Genomic DNA, 23380 nt, shown 5'->3' with positions numbered 1-23380 from the left:
ATGAATAATCCAGTCACAAAAAAACTCTGATATAAACCCCAAAGAAGGCAACAGCGAAAAAATCGCCTAACAAAGGAAGATGAATATTGAGTGGATATAAAAAAGAAACTTTGACAGGGCATCTCTATCAATCACTCTATACCGTAAAAGAAGGCACTTAGCACAATACTTTTTGTCTCTGGCTTCCCAATAATCAATCTTGAAATATAGATTGATCGGTTCTTCTGTTCTCGGAAAAAAACGCTATGATTTTTGCTCCTTTGTTATTTATTTATCAGGGTCTTGTACAATTTTTCTTGTAGATTTTTCGAACGAATATATTTGATGCATCGTGTAGAATAAGTTTTGTAAATCTCTTAGACAAGATGTGGAGAGTTGCAAGTTCTCCTTCAAGTAAAATTGCTCAGTATAATTTTATTAGTAAGTGTACTTGATGCTTTACAGAAGTGTTCGCCAATCTTAACTTCCATTTCGCGTATGTTAAGTTTATTTTGAAAGTGTATGTGTAATGAGAAGATACTTGTACTGGAATATAGGTGAAAAGATTTCTTACTTGAATTTACGTCAGGAGACACTAAGTATTCAGAAAGTCTCTCACTTTTAGGAAGCTAGACAGTTCCATATATTTGTTAAGCCTAGTGTCGCAATGCAGGAAAGATTGTGAAAACAAACTGTGAATTGATCCAGAATATTATTATGTAGCTACCTATGTACCTGGTTTCTACAGATTTTCTAGAACATTCTAGGTAATCAGTAAATAACAGAAGACTGATACTGAAGATGGATTTTGAAATAAAAAAAAAACATTTTCCGTGATAGATCTTTTTTATGTTTCCGCTTATTCTAAATTCAAAGCACTAGGATCAAGCTTTAAACTGTTCTCCACATTAAATTAAAAGTACCCGCAGCATAAAACTCGAATTGACATCAACTTCTGTTTTTATACGGCTCAGTTGCTTGCCAACTACCGAGCAGACTAGACGTACGTTAAGTTGAAAACTTTTCTAGAGAGTTCGCAATAAAACACGTTTTATTGTTGTTTTATGAGTAAAATCTGCGTTTTATATCGTCGTAGCGTCATCGCTCGCCTTGTTATTGTTATTGAGATCATATTTTTGAGATTATATTATGTACTTTGTTATGTTGTTTTTGAATAATGACCCGTGTTTAGAGAGCTAAGATATTTCAAGATGTTGATTTGGACTATTACTTTGAAAATATTATTTTTGATATCCTCTCCGCAAATATTCTTAGTATTAACATCACGTAAAGGAAAAACATTCACAAAAACCAATTAACACAAAAACTCAATTATGCCGTACCACCATAGCAAAACAGGCTTCATAAAATTCCTTTCACGGAGCGAGCCAAAAGCTCAATCAATGTTCCTTGTTCCAAAAACAAGGAGTGAGACGCTAATGAATATTTCATGCTATAATTAATTGCTTTCACATGTTGGAAGTCAGGTGGGGTAGTAACCGCGACCAAAGGAACGAAGTTCCTTTACTAGTAGTTTCGAACTGCGGTTCTTGAGAAGCTTTGTTTCTATTATATTATAGAAGGTATTTGTTGTTGTAGGGTCTGCTGAATTTATTAGTGGTGTTATGACCGATATGTTTGCCAACTTACATACTATTAAGGATGTTCAGTTATGTTGGTGATTCAGTTTTGTTTGCCACACCATACATACCGTAGATGACACATAGATACTCCATTATCTTGAACGAAAGAAGAATATTTTTTTTCTCAGTAAAAATGGTCATTGCATAGGAAAGTGAAACACAATTAATCACCAACTGGTTGAAAAAACATGATACCAATTTCCATTCAGTTTATAGTCATACAATTTTGTTCTCTTAAAATCACAATGCAGAACAAAATACGAAAGAGAAAACAAAAGCTAAGCAAGCGTTCTTAAAGCGATTGACGCTATTGATTCGTAGAATCAGAAAAACAAATACCTATCGTCAAGATCTCCATAAAATAAAGCTGGTTAGTAAACAAATACATAAATACTGTAAGCCGCACACTACAAACTTTTAGTTGGCCGATAATTTGTTTGGACTCATAAGTCAGTATGAATATCCGTCAGTTGCACATATCTCCATTAAAGTTAAAGCTTCTTTAAATCTATTGCTGACTCTTTCTTTGTAAACAAGATAAAAAGTGTCAGCAATAGATTTAATGAAGCTTTAATTTTAATGAAATTTTCTGCAACTGACGGTATGGATTATAATACACACATTACAAGAATCAGGTATCTAACCGGTATGAGACTGTCTGAAAATTATGATTGCAATCAAAATTTTCTTTTAGTTTTTTTTTTTTAATTTAGCTTGTCATCGGGTCAACTCTCTCGGCCGGTTGTTTAGTCTGTCTGCAGTGTATGAAGAGGCAACACATAAATAAATGTTGCCAAAGAAATACCTAATGACTTTCGGAGCATTCATAGGACTTATTATTGTGGGAAGGAGAATAGAAGGGAAGGCGTAAAGTCACGGTTTGAACACGACATCGTGCGTATTCATATTATTTTAACTTGAATTTCTTTTAGTTTTTGTTGGTAATGTGGTTAGTGTTTTTGTTTAAAAGGTTTTTATGTAAGCATAATACTAATGTATAGTTACCAAAACTGGTGTGAGTACAATAATATGCCAATTGATTCATGCCAATTTTTTTCTTACAATAAAAAAACTTTTTATTGGTAACTAATTTAGTGGATATTATTATGAAATCAAGTAAAAACAAATAGTTGTTATTGTTATAACCCGTAGTTCTTTGTACTGATACAATTACCAAGGCGAGTCCATTACATAGAGTGCTTCTTAGTTCACTCAAAATGCACAAGATATTTTCCTCTAACATCACCCGATATTTCTAGAAACATCAAGCTCATTTTCTATCAACATTCTTTCCGTATGATTAAGCAACAAAATCACTTGAGCCACCCTCTAAAATTACCATAAAACCCCATCATGATTATAAGCAACTAAACGATTTATATTTCGCAAACGATGAGCCGAAAGAATAATTTTCTACGTAAATAAAAAACAGTCATGAAAACTCTGTTCTCAAGGGGATTGCGCGTAAATACTTTTAAGGGAATTCAAATCTGTATCAATCTCATTAAAGCTGACGACAGTTTATAGATAGTTCAACTCAGATTTGCGCGCGGCCCTATGTGTGCGTCGGCTTGTAAATATACAACTTTCATTCGTGTGACAGTGACGTCGTCCGAGCATGACGTGTTCTCATCGCTTTTTGTTATGGGTACAGTCGTTTACGAAAATGTCTAGTTCTTCACGGAGAAAATGTTTTAAGGAGTCAGGTAGCGTTTCAAAAAAATGAAACAACATTCAAAGCTTTTTATTATTACATTTTACAGTTTATCATTATTTTCTCATACGGCTTTTCAAATTGACATTGACAGTATCTAAGAAATAAATGAAGTGAAATATCTAAGATGAATTAAATACTCCTTACATATTTTCTAGCTCGGGGTACGCGGACAATAAATAAATGTGTGGACTAAGAATGTAAAAGACCTATAATTTAGTATAATAATGGAAACAAAATGTGTGGGGAATTTTAAAAAATTATATTGCTTCGCATAATGTCGACCAAAATAAGACGGAAATAATGAAACTCATAAATGAACGTTTAAGTCAAATTGATGAAGGGATGTTGGGTAATACTTGTCGACATGTACAAAAGAAAAAAGAAGAATACTATAGACATTTTGACATGGAGTCAGAATTTATAATTAACATTGGTGAAAGTAGCGAATCCCAAAATTCATCATTTGATTTTTCAAGTAGCGATACAGAATCATTATAAATAAATAAACTAAATTACGTAATAACTGTACTTTAAACAGCCGTATACAACCCCTAAATAACTGTATTTGTACCCGACTGTACCTCTTGTCACGCACACAAAGTCACTGTATATGTACAAGGGTTACCCACACATAGGGCCGCGCGCACGACTGAGTTGAACTTACTATACCAACTTTTAAAACTTTCCTGTGTGTTTTGTTTTAAACTTCGTCCTTTGAAGCTTTTGCAAAAAGGATTGGCTAAAAAGTCTTCACTAAACTTGGGTGTGATAAATTATGTACATTGTTTAATTAGGATTTTTGAGTAAATGCTTTAATTGCCTCACAATTACCGAGGTTGTGGCTGCAAAGGACCACGTCACATAAGAACACATACCGTTCATTATCATAATTGTTTTAAAATGTCATTGGTTTTTCATCAAAGAGTTCAGCCGAGCGGGTGAGGGCTACAAACTCTTTCGAGAACGAAATTAGCCTCTAATTAGGGCGCGTTTTCTGAAGGTCACTAGACAGAGGCATGGAGGGCTTTCACGCTGGAGTGCTACCGGTTTTGGGGTCGGTTTTAATTATAATTAACTTAACATGCCTACACTTGCGTATGAATATGAGATTTACAATGTTTAGCAGCAAGCAAGGCAAAAATCTGTCTATTACAGGTAGACGCATACCTTTTTTCTTTTTCTCGGAAAAAAAAAATTCTTATTCAATAATTCAAAAACATTTTCCCGAAACCCAAAATCCGATAATCCCAAACCCAAAAAGAACATGAGATACACACAAGATACGAAATACGTGTAAGATATCGCCGAACCTCAGAACACCCAAATACGAAACTCATTGAAGCGCAAACTAATCGGCGATCCACCGAATTGTGAATGTTATTATTTAAAAAAGAGATCCCTTTTGGTACAGAATATAAGCATGTTCAAGGGACACGATAAAGGAACAATAGAAAACAAATGAGGTGTAAGTTATTCACTGCTCGCTGCGTAATGGGCCGGGTGGGGTCCGATCAGCAAAAAAGAAGGGATATACGCCTTTTAATCTAAATTTATATTTTCCGAGGGAAAAGTATATTTATAAATAAAATTATGAGAATTGTTTTGATGGGAAAAGATTGTTGAAAGAGCTTGGATTGTTCGATTATGACGCAGGAGTACATTTGGGAGATTTCTCTTAAAAGCATGGGGAAAGAGCAATGCATTAAACTGTGACTGACAATATGTTTTCATTGGTGAAGGTACTCCGTATATTATATGTGTGTGTACCTATCCAAATCATTTAAATGACAATAAAAACAAGAAAAGTTTTCGAAACAATACATTTTAGGCTGGTACTTTAAGATCACACATGGAGTTAATTCTTTGGTATAATTTGCAGTTCCTATGGTAAGAAGCAGGTCATACATAACCCACCTAAAATTAACATCTCCCTAAACTAGAAAACTTTCCAAGTCTTTCCAACTATTTCACTTAACAAAGACATCTAGTACTGAAAGAAGCATCAGAATTGCGAGAGATTTTCATATCTTACTCAATCCAGTCGCTCGGTACTTGGTTTTGTCTCGAGTGATTATTTTGCAACTCAAATTGAAGTTTGAATTAACTTTTGTAAGAGATTACTCGTGAAATGGAGTGAAGAGTTTTGTTTTAGGAATTGTTACACCTTTTTAATTGGGAGTGATGTAGTGAGCTGTGTAGCTTTAATTCTGCTGTATAAGAAACATTTTGATTGAAAACTGAATAATTTTATAAGATAGGGATTAAGATTTTCAATAGCTATAATAAACACCGGATTTTTGCCTGATTGGGGTAGACAACCCATCTGGATGCGACACTTTGTCACGTATCAATAAATTATCAAATTTGAGAGCTCTATTCAGATAAGTATATCTATTCTTTCTTATTCACGTTTGCTTTAAAATATGGGTTACTTGTTGTAAAATAAATATATAAATATGCCTTTCTTACACTGTCTCTTTGTTACGCGCGTAGATACAATTTTATAGTTACAAATCACCAAAACTTCAGATGCATCAACTTGTTGACGATTTGTTTGTCCAAAAAAGCCTTCTATAATTCCACTACATTTACTTTTCCTTCACCGTATAAAAATACATCAAGGCCCCCACACTACAATAAGGTTTTACTTAGGGTGCAGGGCTGCAGGGTATTTTTTCAATTAATGTGAACTGACCATTGTGAGGCAGACGTCCCCACACCAAACAGATTTCTTTTGAAGCTGTTTTCCAGTAAATTTGGTGCAGACCTTTTTGACTTATGTGTTGGTGCAAATCAAAAGATATTGCTTCTAGTTTACCGGTTCTTATTTAAGAAGTAATTACAGAAACTGTAGATTTGGCTACACATCATCATCATCTGTAAAGTCCTTTCCCGATGACATAATGTTAGGGATTTACTTCACACCCCCGAGACATTTTGGTCCAAATAGTTTACGTATATCGTATAAGTACAACTTTTTACAAAAAACACAAACAAAACCACTTTTTAACCGACTTCTTAACCGACTTCAAAAAAGGAGGTTCTCAATTCGACCGTATTTTTTTTTTTTTTTTTTTTTTTTTTGTATGTTTGTTACGCGATTACTCCGCCAGTTATTAATCGATTTTGATGATTCTTTTTTTGTTTGATAGGATATACTCCCGAGGTGGTCCCATAGACATCAGGTCAGGATCTGATGATGGGAACCCTGAGAAATCGAGGGCAACTTTCGAAAGTTGTAGGCATAATAGGGTAAAAACTTGACAGTCAGGTGTATGCCTGATAGCACTATTCAACAGTGAAGGTTTGGAGCTGACCTGATGATGGAGACCAGAGGAGGTCGAGGGAACTCGACAACTGAATATGTAAACTACCTCGTGTTTGGGCTTAAATTATTTGTATTGACAAGACCTTTGCAACAGTGAAGGTTTGGAGCTGACCTGATGATGGAGACCAGAGAAAGTAAGTCGAGGGAACTCGACAACTGAATATGTAAAATACCTCGTATTTGGACTTATATTCTTTGTATTGATGAGAACTTCTCACTTGTATGGATAGTGACAACTATTCGTATCACTGAAAAGCTTTAAATAAAAAACTTTTTTACAAAAAAATTAAACCGACTTCCCAAAACACTAAAAAGCAAAAAAAAACTATTTTTAGGTGCATCGGCCTAGAAGTCGGTGGCAAAATTAACTTAGTAACATCCATTAGACACCGACTTCTAGGCCGATGCACCTAAAAATAGTTTTTTTTTGCTTTTTAGTGTTTTGGGAAGTCGGTTTAATTTTTTTGTAAAAAAGTTTTTTTCATTTTCCATAAACACCAAAATAATTTTGATCTACATTTAATTAAAATTAAAATCTCACTTATAAACAGAACTGTGTATTCATCTTACTTCTAAAGTTGATCATAAAAAATCTATAAGTAAGCCTATTACCGCTAAAGCATATAACTTGCGTCCCAAAGCGTTAAAGTCAAGGGACGTGAAAGCCTTTTTTCTATTCAATAATAATTATACTCAGTGTCATGGAAATTATTACGGGAGACATTATGTGACTTTTTCCTTTTTGACAAAGTTATATAAAACTTTGAGATATGAATAGCTGCTCATTTTACGGGTCTCATGAAAAGTTTGAGTTAGAATTTATGTATGTCTATCACAATGCTGATTTTTATAGTTAGTTTAATGTATGGCATGAAAATCCATTGGTTTTCTCTCAAAACTTTTAAAGATGTGTGTGATCTAAACTGCTTCGTCGACATAGCCTAAAATGTCTACTGTTGGACTAAGACCTCCCCCAAGCTAGTGGAATTTACCCATACTCACCGCGCTGGCATACGTGTTTGTGAGTGTGAAAGACGTTGGTCTAATCTGCTTGTAATGCATATCTATGTATACAGGATACAATAATGGATTCAAAAATAGTAAAATCTATAATAAAAAACATACTTATGAACAACGAAAATATCTTTTGAGACCCTTTTTTTTCTTTTTTTTTTTCCGACGTCAAAAATCATCAAATGACCCCTCCCGCTGTGGGTTAGCAGCGGTGAGGGAGTGTCAGACGCTTACTGACTAAAAACCGTCGTGTTCCGTCATAGGCCTTTTATGTACCAGGGCCGCGGTATCTCTTTCGAACAACCCGCAGCCCCGGCAGGCCTTGGCCCTGCTGGGCCCCGCTGGAGTTGCTGACATCTCTTTGAGGAGCGCGTGGAACAACGCGCGCCGTCGTCTAAGTAGACAGAAGGACGATGAGCCATCCGAACTCACCGCCCACAGACCACCGCCCACGCCTACGGTGGCCGGGAGTCATCTCGCGACACCCGGCGCCCATGGTGTCTACCTGGTCCAGCGCGGCGGCCGGGATGAGAAGTGCGAACTCTCTGGCGTTCCGCCTCCTCCTTCTCGAGCATGACCGCTTCGCAGAAGGAGGCGACGGCATCCCATTCCCTCTCGCCCCGGACCATGGCCTGAACCAGGGCCGGACGCGAGAGGTCGCCGCCGCCCAAAGCCTCGACGAGGACCCGGCGGTGCCCCTCCCATGCGGGGCACAGCTGGACTGTGTGGTCCACCGTGTCCTCGGGGCTGTCCGCACAATGGTGACACCCGGGCGCCTCCTCACGACCGATTCGGTGCAGGTACCTCCCGAAACAACCGTGTCCGGTGAGGACCTGCGTCATGCGGTACGTGAGGGCGCCGTGACTCCTCCCGAGCCACTCCTCAAATCTTTTGAGACCTCAATCCGATTTTCGTCCTAATAAAATTCAAACAACATAACACGAACCTCTTATGTACTAAACACCACATACAAATATATCTCAATTTTGCCTAGAAGTGAAATTCAATATTATATATTATATAAAAATAAAGGCCAATAAAGTTCTGTATCGGCGTCGACCACGCGACTCAAGGGGCTTAATATTTACGACATTTGGATCTAAAAAGGGTTCTCAATACCAATAAACGGACGGTACGTATATTTTTATATATATTTTTGTATAAAAAGCTACTTATTTCACACGTTGTGTAGTAAATTGTTGTATTATCACTACTTTTGTGTTTAAGCGATTATCACACTGCCCCGCATGATGCAGCGTAGTGCGTGGATGCGTTTTTTTCCGTTGTATGGAAATATCTCCGTTTGTATGGAAAACACGCATAGTCCAACACACTGAAAATGCATCCACGCGCGTTCATGCGGATCACGCACATACATGCGGAGAAACACGCACCCCCGCGCGTAGGTGCGGGGCGAGACGCAAGGTATGGCACACTGAATCCCGCAATGCCGCGCGTGATTTTGAATGGGCGTGACGTGTATATTTGAAAATGGAACTCGCTGTGCGTGAATTTACAAAACGCACCTACGCGCGTGAGTGCGTGAAAAACCCGCACGATGATGCAGATCTGCACTCCCGCAGGAACGCGCGTAGGTGCGTCGACACGCAAGATGCAGCGTGATGCGGGGCAGTGTGAAGATCACCTTAGTTTTCTTTATATGCAAAACGCCTTTGCCTTTGTATAATACTGCCATCTAGTGTAAGTTTGAGAAACTAACAGTTTCATTTTATAATCAATGCAAATGAATGTGATTCTATTTTATTGCTAGAATAAAATATAAATACATGTTATTATTTTAGGTAAATACGTAAAACAGGTCAATATTTTTTTCATCAGGGTTTTTAGGTTGAGAACTCATGCACTTTTTTCCGAAGTGTTGGACTTTTAGTAAGGACAAAACTGTAATAATATAAAAAAGATGTGCCTGTTATTTTATATAATGTATATACCGAATATTGTTTCTCTTGTATGTATTTATTCGGCAACTTTTTAATATAGAAGGAATTCAACTCATCAAATTGTAGAATTTATTTCAATAACAACACAACTCAAAAATTAAACATAGTTTTGGACCACGCTCACAAAAATAAAAGTAGCAGTATCAGTCCAAATAAGTACATTTGTATTCTACTGTAAGAGAAACAACCACCTCTTGACACTATTTTTGTAAGAATCATATTTCACAGTAGAGGCAAACATTGCATATGAACCCATATTTTACACAAACATTACAGAGAAACTGGATAATACTGGATATTTGAATTCAAATGATTTATGATTGCACAATATTATAGAAAATTTCACAATATTGGGCCTACCTATAGTTGCATAAGTTGTGAAATTGTTATGCAATAGTGCGGTTTTAGTGATTCATCCTAGTTTTATTGATTGCGAAATTGCCATAAGTAGGTACATATTTGAAAGGATTATTCTATTCCAGGATAATGGTCTTATAAGTACGAAGACAAAAGTCACTCTTAATTTCACTCATACAAATTCAATGAGCTAAGTTACGTACTTGCTCGTCTGGATTTAGGTTATCAAAATTTTACTACAGGGACTAATAAACTAAATTAACTTCTCACACAGACAATTCCTGTTTTATTAATAGTGAAACCTCACAACTGTTTGTAATCAAATAAACAAAATAAAGACCAATTTATCAACAAGCAACTCTTTCTCGAAGATACAGAGTTGAAATTCCTTTAACGCTGGTCTGACTATTATCGACGCCGATATAAGTCCACACTTCAGAATGACTCACGTCGAATAAAGGTATATAAAGCCTTTCAACGACTGTTACGTGCCATAAACTAGTCGACGGCTTTACTTGATAGTCCTACAGTTTTTTCCTCAAAATGAGAATTTCGTGCAAACGTTCCGGCTCAGAAATGTGTGATTTTTCTGCTCTAAGTACAGAGAAACAAGAGCTAGTTAAAATGTTCGTTGATTATTTGCAATCGGATACACTTAAACACCATGGGCATGGCCAAGGGCATCATGGTCACCATGGGAGGTTTGGAAAGGATGGTCATGGAAAGTTTGGACATTTTGGTAAGCATGGCATGCATGGTGGACGGCATGGGCCCCATAGCATGCATGGTGGACGGCACGGGCCTCATGGCCATTGCAGGCCCCATGGACTCCGTGGGCACCACGGTCACGGCGGTCATGGTAGGCCGCATGGTCACTGCCACCGCGGCCGTCACGGTCTACATGGTAAACACGGGAAGTTCTGGGCGCAGTGGACCGTTGACCTAACTGAGGAGTCTGATGACTCTCAAAATATGGTGGAGACTGGCCGCAATCCATCTCCACCTCCTGCTGAGACAACCGATCAGGGAGCAGAAGGCAACAACACTGATAACTGCAAATGTTCCCGATTCGGACGTAGACATGGAGGCCGTTTTGGTAAATGGAAGCTGCAAAAGAAAAACCAAGTACCAGTCGCCGAGAATTCTTCCCAGACAGAGGATAATACTGACAATACACAGGAAAATCTAACCGAAATGGTGGAAAACATCAACATTGATATTACTGAATGAAACAATTGAAGGTCGTGAAGACAATGGGACGCACTTGACCAATCAGTGACGCCAGGGTTTTTACCTTAAGATAATGATACTATATTTGGTGTAGGTAACATTTTATTTCCTTTTTTCTCTTGTTTATTTTAGATGATAAACGAGGCTTCAAAGACCTCTTAGATAATTCGCTATTCTTCATAATTTCCTTGATGGATGGCTTTTTAATTTTTAATCTTTTTGCTGTAGCATTATTTTGTTTTGATTTTACTTTGGGTAACTTTTTGTCTTACAAAACATTAACTTTTTTATTGTTTAGAATACGGTCTTTAGGATATTTCTGTTCTTGTAATTTGCTTTAATCTTTGTGTTTATTTTTATGTTTTAGCTCACTAATTGTTATAAAAACGATGAATAGAGGTTGATATTGCAAAAGATGGTGAAATATGATGTTCTGCAAAAAAGGGCATATAAAGCAATAAATGTTATGTGATAGCAATGGAAAACATAATGAGTAAAGTGACATAAATTAATACAAGCTGAGATAAAATGCATATATATGACATAAAGAGTAAAGGTAATAATAGAAAGTCAGGTAAGAAGAAAATAATAACCATAGAGATAAGAAAAGTTGTAATCTTTTACGAATTAAAAATGTGTTAACCGATAAAATGTTGTTTTATTGATTTCAGATGAATTTTAATTAGTGACTCAGCCAGTTACTGTGCATAATGAATAATAATTGGTTGATTGAGGCCTGATTGACCAAGAGGTATTAAATAAAGGAAAATAAAACTAAAAATACAGTAGATTCCATTTACATTGGTCTCAAAAACATAACACAGATACATAACTACATACAATGGGAAATAATATTTGCTTCGCAAGTGATCAATCATACACGACGCAATAATAACATTTTATCTGCACTCATATTAAATGTAGGTACACTGATAAAATTTGTATATCTGTACTGTCAGACTGGCTCGGCAAATACTATTTGCACGCAAAATGGTTTCAGTATTTACATCTAAACTATGACTTACCAATCTTGTGGTTAGTATGACGTATGAAGTTAAGTTGACCGAGAAGGACTGCGCAGGTATCGCTGGGTTTTTCATGAGGAATTTCTTCATCACATGATTGACCAGCCAGTGACCTCAATTTGGCTCCCGAACTATGTATGACAAAGGATGTTACATACTTAGTTGATGTAGGTACATATTTGTATGATAAATAAGTACGTAAGTATATTGTATCCTACAAAACGTAGGTACTCAGTAAGTAGGTATATATAAAATTATCAACTAACCATCTGAAAAAATGCTACAATCGAATGATAATGACGTTAGAAGACTTTCAACCAGTTTAGCTAGAAGATAGTTTTACAGCAGTTATCTATATTTGTTTGACTCCTTTGTAGCAATAGTCTTGTTACAAAGGAGTTAAACAAATATACTCATACTATATACTACACTATAAAAAGAAAAGGTCATATGAAGTCAAAGTGCCTAAACAATAATAGCGGTAATATTACAGTTAGGGCCAAAGTTCATTGAACTGGCAAACAATGTTACATAAATATAAAAAGTCTGCTATTGTGTATTAAGAGCACATAACATAAGTATGCTAGCTAAAAAAATAGTAGGGTACATATGTATATATTTTTATCTACAATCAGATTCGAAGAATTACCCACTATACAGATAAAAACAAACAATAATATTAGTCTAGATAAGATAAAACATAATCTTGCCAGTTCATTTGTTTGTAATAGTACAATACCCAGATCAATATTATACGTACCTACTTATCTGCCTATATTGCACAATGTTATGTTATAGCGTGCTGAGATAAAATCATAGTTATCGATCTCATTCATTCACCTGCTATTGAAAATAGACGGCTGTATATATAAAATAGTAATAAATTAGTATGTACATAAATACTCATCTCTAAAACATGAGTCAAAAAAATATAATTCTCCTCTTGCGCTTTCGCCTTTGATGTCTTTAAGTAGGAAATCATAGAACAAGTTCCGTCTGTATGTGCAGCGTGAGGGAGTGTCAGACTTTTACTTACCAAAACCGACCATGTTCCTTCTTGAGCCCTTTGTGCACCAGAGCCGCGGAAACTCTTTCGAACGATCTCGCACCCGGCTGATAGCTTTATACCTATTTCTGCGTAACACTGAACACGTTTCGCACAATTTTCTGAACCAGCAAAAGTTTGGCAAAAACCTATATTATCTGTTAGACCAACATTCTTCAAGGTAGTAGTTTTATAAAAAAGAACGATCAAGCTATTACATGATCAGGATCTTAATTCTTTTTTAGGGTTCCGTACCCAAACGGTAAAACGGGACCCTATTGTTTTCGTCCTCCGTCTGTCCGTCCGTCCGTCCGTCTGTCACCATGAACCGTAATAGTTAGAGAGTTGAAATGTTCACAGATGATGTATTTCTGTTGCCGCTATAACAACAAATACTGAAAACTAGAAGAAAATAAATATTTTGGGGGGCTCCCATACAACAAACGTGATGTTTTGCCCGTTTTGTAAATAATGGTACGGAACCCTTCGTGTGTGAGTCCGACTCACACTTGGCCGTTTTATTTTTTCTATATGTTACAATTTCTTAATAGAAAACTGTGTCCGTGTTTTATAATCTAATATTTTGAGGAAAACATATATGGCTTCATCTTTTCTATTCAAGTGATATTTTGTCAGAATAAATATAACTGCTTTCAGACGATATATTCATGCTGAAATGAATTTCAGTGTTTCCTTGCGAACATTAATTAAAACGTATGCACTACATTGATAAATGATGATACATTCTCTCTCTGAACATGATTTTACGTGCATTTTTAATTTTGAATTTACATCCCATTTTGAGTAAACAAATATATATGCTTTACACTGAAAGAGTATTTTAATTATTCAATATTTTAAGTATGTTTATTGGATCAATAAAATTAAATATCTGAAATAAAATGTGTTAGCGAGCCACGCGCCATCTATTATCAGACAATGGTACTACCCTACGTTGTAAACTTTTCCTAACAACAACTCAACAAGGTTTCAACTCAATCAGATACAGCAACAAACACACTAATACATTACTTAAGAGTATTACTATCTAAGTGTTTATTATGTAAATGCATACCAATACAATATTTATTATAGTCGCTATTTACAAAAAGTAGGAGGATCTTACTACCAAAAGGCCTGGGTAAACAGTTACTCTTACTTGCACGCAGCTGCATGTTGTACAAAGAGGCGACTGTCAAAAAACAAATGAAAAATGTAACTAATCAATTCGCCCCGTGGCAAACAGGGTAATAGGCATATGACTGTGTACACAGCAATACAGCTTTTACTAAGATCACTGAAGTCTTTGAGTGCTCTTGTCCAAGAGTTATATGATAGTGCTCTTATCCAAGAGGTACCTCAATTTCTTTTGGACTATTGCGTACGATTTATAGCAGTACACACATCTTTCTATCCTCACCACATTTATACAGGGTCAGTGCAGCATGTCTTCTTCTTCCATACTTTTCTAACGTCATCTCACTGGTAACATTATTTCCTAACCATATCTTTTACACGATTCATTCACCATATTACCCACTAAATATGTTTTTTTTAGATGCGCGCCTAAGGAGATGACGAGCATATAAAACCCTAACATTGCCATATCAATTGTTGCAGGCGGAGTTAGTAGCGGTCGAAGGCAAAGAGATAGAGACCCACTACGTGTTAGCACGGGAGAGAATACGCCGATGGAACTCCACTTCCAAGTGCTATCTGCTCGTGGAAAACTTGCCAACACCTCTGCAGGTAGTTATTAATAGTTGTGCTAACGTAACTAGTTCTAAAGTTTTGAAGTTCCGTCGTTATGTACGATCAGTACTGGGAGTTGTGTTGTTAATGTTTTTGCTGGGGTTTTGAATTTTTATTTTGTAGTTGTGCTTGTCATGTTTCTGTAGAATTGCGATTGACTTTTGTTTTTATTTATATAAAAAAAGATTGTTCTATAGCACACAGCCGGTGATTTAGCTCTAATAAAAGTAAACCTATGGGTATTTAAACTGAGCCATAAATTAATTTTAGATTGACATAGGTTCATAATGAAAAATCCATTTGCACACAAAATAATATTCAGAGTTTATTCAAATAGTATACGTTACGAGTACCTATACCTACATTTTAAGTGTGCAAGAAGACAGTTCGGAAATAATTGAAGTGGTCCAAGTTCAGTTCTTATCCACAATTCTTTTAATCACGATCGCTTTTTCTGTTATTCATCTCGAAATACCCTTCACCCCACAAAAGGTTCAAGGTTCCTCTCTCCACCAGGCTGGCGGCATAGCAAGTGCAAGCGTGTGGTCTTCCTGCGGCTGCCGACAGCGACTCCTCGCTGCGGTCACCAGTGGCGGGCGAGCGGTCCACTGGGCAGCCGTGCCCGCCCCGCCGGCGAATGATTCCGATCTCTGCCGGTTTAATTATACGTGAGTAATTTGGATTGTTGTTGTCAATTTTACAGAAGTCCAAAAAGTAAGTGGTTCTGAATTGGGGATTATCGGAGGATTCTTTTACTTTTGTTTTATTTTTCAATAAATAGTGTGTTGATAATCGAGAAAACCTCCAAAATGACTCTAATCAAAAAGCGTTTATTTAAAGTAGGGTGAAAAACAGCACTTCTCCTTTTCGAACGTCAGAATCAGGTACATGAAACAGCCGCAAAAAACACTTAACTTTGATCACCTCTTCTGTGTGAAGTGGTGACTGAATGAAGTTAGATAGAAGTATGTCAGGACAAACTTCCATTTGACTTGATCCAGTTATCAGTTAGTTAGTCATTATCTCCCTAGTTAAAAGGCCTCGAAGACTGCTTAAATTTATCCAGTTATTTCAATAAAAATTACGTGATTACCTTTTAAATAAAGCTTAAAAACACTTGCTTACTTTAAGCAGTAATTGCTCACTCCCAAGGGCTCATTTTATTACGCTATAAATAACAAACCCGCAAATTCGGCAATCATACTTACTATTTACTCCTCAACAAAATTACAGATAATTTCACATTCGACTTTCAATTTGACAGCATCTGAAATCTTTACAACCTTCTCGTAAAACAGAAATAACCTATAAACTTGGGTTTTATTTTCACAAAAGTCATTAAATGTACAATTTTCGATTCCAATACTAAAGCTTCTTTGTTCTAGGAAAACTCATTTAGTTGTAACATCGAAGATCTTTTGAATATCGGGCCTTAGAGCTTTGCAATTGCATACAACGGATCTTCTCTCTTTGGAAAGAGAACTGTGTCTCAAAAGGGCTTGAGTATTGCATATGACTTATCTGTAAGAGATTTGTCTCATTAATATAGAGAAGGTTTGAAGCTTTGCGGATACAAGATCTTAAAAGTGATTCTATATAATATTGTCAAATCTTATTAATATATTCCCGATTCTCTATAATAATAATATCTCTCCTTCTCACCTCTATTCGACACAAAACATAAAAGTATTTAAGCCTTATTTCCATAAAAAATAACAGGTAGGAGCTTGTCTTTTTTAGCTGCTGACCGAAAAACAAAAGCTTGTGGTATTCTAAAATCAAAATGTTTCAAATAAAAAAGATTTTCATCGGTACACCAAAATCCATCAACACCCATACCTAGCCATTACTATAATTGCCAATTCGACCACAATAAAGGCCCATCACAATAACTTACCCATAAACATTTAATTCGCGTGGCTTTCGATAATTAGCCACAGAAAAATCCATTAAAAAACATTATGGCGCCGTCGTTAAAAAGGACTGATTAAGTTCAGGCAATTAAAGAGATGAAGTGTTTTCTCGATGAGCTTAATTATGCGAAACGAAAATAGGTTAAGGATTTACTGAGGTCAGTGTACGGGTGAATAGGTATGAGTACTTGAAAAAAATATTGTGCGGTAATCAACTGAATGAAAGTATTTTTGGCACCATCTTTGCAGCGTTACCTGTGTGAAAATCTTTTACGCCACATTCTTAGATTGTCATTGATCTCTCCAAATAATATAAACAATGATATGAACATGAGGCACAAGGCTATTTATCAAGACGTAAGAAGTACAAAATTGTGCTGATCTGAAGTTACTTAAGACTACAAAAGAAGAATAATTACCTCAATTTGAGTAGCACCAACTTCGCAATCTTGCTAGTGGCGCGATTACCTAAATGGTCCTCTAAAGAAGAGCCAGCAAGAATCGTGTTAAGTACTAGGAAAAAGTATCATAACATTACTCGGCCACTTTTCTTTAAAGCACCCACTCCAAAGAAGAAGCCAGCAAGAAATAAAGTCCCATTTTCCATCTATATCACTGTGCCGACACCGTGTCCAATTGATTTAAACATTTTAAAACAAACCGTCTGGAGAATTAAACACTGTGTTGCCCGTGTAATGGAATTAGAAACACAATAAAAACAGCGTCCGGAGAGGAGACGGTTATTCTCTCAGTGATTTATATGCATTTTGGGAATCGTCCGGGCAGGATATTTAAATGCTGACCTCATTTTTTTAAGTAGCTAAAAGCGAAATAAGGTTTTATTTGAATACGAGTCTTTTGTGCCAGTTCATGCAATTCTTTTTAAGTGGTCCGTAAGTTTTAAATGAATCATAAGTTTAAACAGAGCATTAAAAAGCCAAAGGATTTCGGAGGTATTCGTAGTTTTCTATTCTTTTGGAGGATATTCAAATATGCAAACGGCCGAAGGTAAATACTGTTTTAGGCTATTCCTGAGTTTATTGTTCAGATTATTTTTTTGATGAATTTTATTTCTATACGTATGGCTTTGTAAAGCCATAAAAGACTGTTGATGACGATGACTATACAGTCTGAATGAGGGAGTAAAAATACCTGAAATATGACAGCTGTCAATAACTCATTCCCATTCAAATAACAATAGGTCAGCCAACAAAAGGGATCTCAAAGCCTATTGTTGCGTACTATCTAAAATTTTCACGTGCATTACGAAGCCAGTTTAAAAACATAATACATCGAATAATATAAATATTCGCGGAAAAGCTCTCAAACAATTCACTCAAAGCGCGCGGAAATAAATGAATGTTTTGGCGATATAAAAATAAAAGCGAACGAACGACTGAATGAATAAAAAATATCGTTCAATGTGTCCGTGCCGGGATGGAAACAAGATTATACCTGTTTTGATAAATGAGCCTCTAGGGTCAGACCGACATTGTACCAATTTTGGTGTATCTGCCTACGCTTTTAGTAGGGGCATTAAAATTTACATAAAAATTAAGGCTGATTTTCGTGTTCTGTAATATGCGTTATTCATATTCAGTCGGGGTATATGTGCCGCTTGTTATTAAGAGTACGATGTACACAATTAAAAGCCTTCATAGGTTTATTGAAAATATGAAGCTGACTGTTAAAGAAACTGATGCAAAAAATTGACCTTTAATTCACGTTCATCGGGCGAAATGATTCGGTTTACAGGTTGCGATCAGTAGTTTCGGAAATAAACCCTTAAATATCTACTGCCCATATACTTAATATTTTTTTATCATTCCCTCTTTATTATGGAACATAGGCAGAGCAAATAAAAAGTGTCAACGAAATAATAAAAAAAGAAAATTAATGCCATAATTACGAGGCACCAATTTCCAAAAGTTAGAGTAAACATAAGTTAGTTACTCTTGCAACTTTCTTAAGCGTTTTTTACTTCCCAAAAGTCAAAGTTAAAATAGCTTCCAGGGATTCATTTAATACAAAGTTAGAGAAGGTTAAGACAAGGTCACAACTTGTAATATTAAGCAGGCTTTTTGTACTTTTCAATGTTCAAATAACTTAAGATGGAGAAGTTGGTATGGCTGAAACTCGCATTTCGTTAAAAAAAAAAAAAAAAACTGAAACAGAAATATTGTATGTTTAAAAAAAAAACAATATTTTTCTGTTAAATTGTATTTCAATGGAAATATGACTTTGCAAGGTGTGTGTAGAACACCTTTTTTAATATCGGGAGGCGTCAAGTGAATTCACAATAATACTGAACCATTTCATTTCTAACTTTTTTAAACATTAAAAAATATGAATATTTCAAATATAGGTGTCACCTATCGTCACATATCCGATTAACAACACAATCCGCTTACATATTCGCAATAACAGCGATCATTTGTCGACGGCACAGCAAATTGTTAGGGAACTCGCCGCGACATTTTGCCTATCCAACCGAACAGAGGGAACATGACATTGATTCGTTGCGTTCCCGTGCCACAGAACTGAGCTGTATTAATTGAAAACCTATAGTCTGTGCTGATGTATTAGTTTGTAGAAATTTAGGTCATAATAGGGTAGGAATAAGTCTGATTTTTGTTTGGATTAACTGCTTTTTAACCGACCTCCCAAAAAGGAGGAGGTTCTCAATTCGGCCGGTATGTTCTTTTTTTTTCTATGTATGTACATCGATTACTCCGAGGTTTATAGACCGATTTACGTGATTATTTTTTTGTTCGACGTGGAATAGCTGCCAGTTGGTCCCATAGTCATCAGGTTAGGATCTGGTGATGGAAACCCTGAGAAATCGAGGGCAACCTTCGAAAGTTGTAGGCATACATAGGGTATAAACTTAACGCTCAGATGTATGCCTGAAAGCACTATTCAACAGTGAAGGTTTGGAGCTGACCTGATGATGGAGACCAGAGAGGGTCGAGGGACCTCGACAACTGAATATGTAAACTACCTCGTGTTTGGGCTTATATTATTTGTATTGACGAGACGTTTGCAACAGTGAAGGTTTGGAGCCGATCTGATGATGGAGACCAGAGAAGGTCGAGGGAACTCGACAACTGAATATGTAAAATACCTCGTATTTGGGCTTATATTCTTTGTATTGATGAGAACTTTCCACTTATATGGATAGTGACAACTATTCGTATCACTGAAAAGCTGTAAATAAAAAACTTTTTTACAAAAAAATTAAACCGACTTCCAAAAACACTAAAAAGCAAAAAAAAAAAGAATTTTAGGTGCATCGGCCTAGAAGTTGGTGGCAAAATTAACTTAGTAACATTCATTAGACACCGACTTCTAGGCCGATGCACCTAAAATTCTTTTTTTTTGCTTTTTAGTTTAGTTGTGGAAAGTACGAGTGAATTATATCGAAACTTAAAATATTACACATACTTTTTCATGAGCATTTTCTGTGTGGAGTTATGTTTTGTTTGCTTAAGAACTGTGACCTGTGACAAGACTATAATTTGTACAAGGGCGATAGCCAAATATATATCCAGATATCTTCTTCTTAGCGTTTATCCCGTCTTGTGACCATATATACCTAGATATAATTTCTTATAAATATTTTGATATCCAAAGCTTATAAAACCGAACCATAATATTAAATGAAGAGAATCTTCTATTTTCTCGACACTGCTTTTAGGGAGTTTCCAATCAGTTTAAAAGCTTGGCCTCGATTCAAAGATCCGATGTTCAGATTGATGTCTAAATTAATACGTTCTTGGAATACTTTAATAGTTTCTGGTCTTCTTCCCTGTTGAATTTTGTAATCTTGTTAAAGACTGAATTTTCAATAACCGTTCTAAAAATTAGAGGTAACAATTGGCACTGTGCTTTGAAAACTTCAAGTCATTCATACAAGAATGGAAATATTTCGCTTTTTAGAGTTCCTTACCCAAAGGGTAAAACGGGAACCCTATTGTTTTCGCTCCTCTGTCCGTCCGTCCATCCGTCCGTCTGTCACCAGGCTGTATCTCATGAACCGTGATAGTTAGAGGGTTGAAATTTTCACAGATGATGTATTTCTGTTGCCGCTATAACAACAAATAATGAAACCTAGAATAAAATAAATATTTTGGGGGGCTCCCGTACAACAAACATGATTTGTTTGCTCATTTTATAAATAATGGTACGGAACCCTTCCAGGCCGAGTTTTTCATAGGTACACGAAATTTAATTTTCAAAAACGCTTCAACAGATTTCTAAAAGACAAAAACACATCAGCACAAAAAACAAGCTTTTCTTCAAAATATTCCGATACACCAGTTCCGAAATCACATTAAAGAACATCATCCTCCGAGCCTTTTTCCCAATCATGTTGGGGTCGGCTTCCAGTCTAACCGGATTCAGCTGAGTACCAGTGCTCTACAAGATGCGACTGCCTATCTGACCTCCTCAACCCAGTTACCCGGGCAACCCGATACCCCTTGGTTAGACTGGTGTCAGACTTACTGGCTTCTGACTACCCGTAACGACTGCCAAGGATGTTCAATGACAGCCGGGACCTACAGTTTAACGTGCCATCCGAAACACAACCAATGGTGTCTAAGATATACTTAGAAAGTACATACAGACTTAGAAAAGTTGCATTGGTACTTGCCTGACCTGGGATCGAACCCGCGCCCTCATACTTGAGAGATTGGTCCTTTACCCACTAGGCCACCACGACCATTAAATTAAAGAACATTAGCATCAAATGAATAAACATGTATGGGACATTAAGAAATGCGACAAAGTGCGGAAAAGAATGGCGTACTTAATCTACTAACATTTTAATGGAGACATTAGGATGTACATTGTACAATGATTCTATGTAGAAAAGCTTAAATTTCTGGTATTTGTCTATACTAATATTATAAAGAGGAAAACTTTGTTTGTTTGGTTGTAATGGATAAACTCAAAAACTACTGGACCGATTTTGAATATTCTTTCACCATTAGAAAGCTGTATTTTCTGCGAGTAACATAGGCTATATTTTATCCCGGTGCGGGCAGTAGCTCTCACGGGACGCGGGTGAAACCGCGGGAAACGGCTAGTTTTAGATAAATTATGAATTAACTACCCCGAATGACGGTTTGTTTGAAAATAAACGAGGAAATACATATAGTTTTTTTTTTCTAAATAAACACGTGTGTTTACTTTGTTGTAGGTTTAATTGGTTGATTAATTATTTAATAAATAATAGCTTCCGTGTGCGTTTTCACCCGCTTCCCGACGGAACTACTAATCGCACCCGGATAAATAGAACCTAGCTTTTGCTATTTTCATCAAAATCAATCCGGTAGTTTTCAAGTGAAAGGGGAATAAACATCCTTTATTATACACCGTGACTTTTTAGTCGTCTTACAACGGCAGCCCACTTCACGTATACTAACTATTGCTTTTATAAAACTAGTAAAATGTAGATTAAGTCGAGGCGAAAGGACTTATTTCTGAGTTTCACGTCGATTTAAAGTACTTACTTCATAATTTTATTAAAAGTCAACCAAATCAACCTTTTGAATATTACGATAACTAGATAATAACTAGGCCCTGCTGTTATATATCTAAATAATAAAACTGTAAAGTTGAGGTAAAATATAAATAAACGTTTTATAACTTCAAGTACCTAGGTCCCGAAATTCCGTTAAGATTTATGTCAAGATTTGTATCGCGGACTAAAATTAATAGGGTCACTTCACCGTGACGTTATCTATTTGATAATAATAATTATTATGTAATTGCGACGTTTATACGAGGTACTATATCCATTAACGAGCCTTTGAGGTCATTATGATGTCAGATAATGGTAGAGATTTTAGTTTATCAGGGCAAACTACAGGGGTGTTCTGGATTAAGCGGTGTTACTGGTTAAGCGGTGATTTGAGGTGCGTCATGAATGAATTGAGAGAAATATTAAATGCAAATGAACTGATTTATACTTATGTATAAACAACATGTATTAAACGATTAGTATATTTTTTCAGTTTACAAAATATTTAGTAATTAATCGTTCCTTGCGGTCCCAAGAGAGCTACGTTCCGCAGCCCTATATAAAGTAGTCTATGTCCTTTCTTTCATTCTAGAGTAGACTATCTGTGTATGTACCAAACATTATATTCGGGTCTGAAGTTCAAGCGTGAAAGCGACACAGACAGAAACTTACTTTTGGGATTTTTCATTATTATTCGTAAATGTTGTTAAAAAAAATAAGAATACCAACCGCTACATTTTAAAGTAAATAAACAAGAAATTAAATTTTAATTTAAAAACGACCTAATTTACGAGTGTAAAGTATTTAATGACTGAGCCGATTTTATGTGGGAAATTAATTATTTTTCTCTATAATCCATAAAAGATCCATTACTGAATATAAATAAAAT

At 36.0% G+C, this 23380-nt stretch overlaps 2 protein-coding genes across 2 annotated transcripts in view; both read left to right on the top strand.

The window, feature by feature from the left end:
* The first annotated feature begins 10472 nt into the window (after positions 1 to 10472).
* On the top strand, positions 10473 to 11370 carry LOC124634418 (cold and drought-regulated protein CORA-like). The gene has a single exon (XM_047169992.1). The coding sequence runs from the start codon at positions 10543 to 10545 to the stop codon at positions 11227 to 11229; it is 687 nt and encodes a 228-aa protein (XP_047025948.1). The 5' UTR covers positions 10473 to 10542; the 3' UTR covers positions 11230 to 11370.
* A 3187-nt stretch (positions 11371 to 14557) lies between these two features.
* LOC124634670 (C3 and PZP-like alpha-2-macroglobulin domain-containing protein 8) overlaps positions 14558 to 23380 on the top strand; it is a 38943-nt gene continuing 30120 nt past the window's right edge. The window contains exons 1-3 of the mRNA XM_047170332.1: positions 14558 to 14653; positions 14920 to 15048; positions 15568 to 15719. Coding sequence (XP_047026288.1) covers positions 14558 to 14653; positions 14920 to 15048; positions 15568 to 15719 — 377 coding nt within the window. The remainder of the gene's footprint in view (positions 14654 to 14919; positions 15049 to 15567; positions 15720 to 23380) is intronic.

This window comes from Helicoverpa zea, chromosome 11 (assembly GCF_022581195.2).
Source record: "Helicoverpa zea isolate HzStark_Cry1AcR chromosome 11, ilHelZeax1.1, whole genome shotgun sequence".
NCBI classification, from domain to species: domain Eukaryota; kingdom Metazoa; phylum Arthropoda; class Insecta; order Lepidoptera; family Noctuidae; genus Helicoverpa; species Helicoverpa zea.
The sequence above is the reverse complement of the archived record's forward strand: the minus strand, read 5'-3'. Positions and strand labels throughout refer to the sequence as shown.

Coding starts and splice junctions, on each gene's coding strand:
- LOC124634418 (XM_047169992.1), top strand. CDS start 10,543: ATGAGAATTTCGTGCAAACGTTCCGGCTCAGAAATGTGTGATTTTTCT.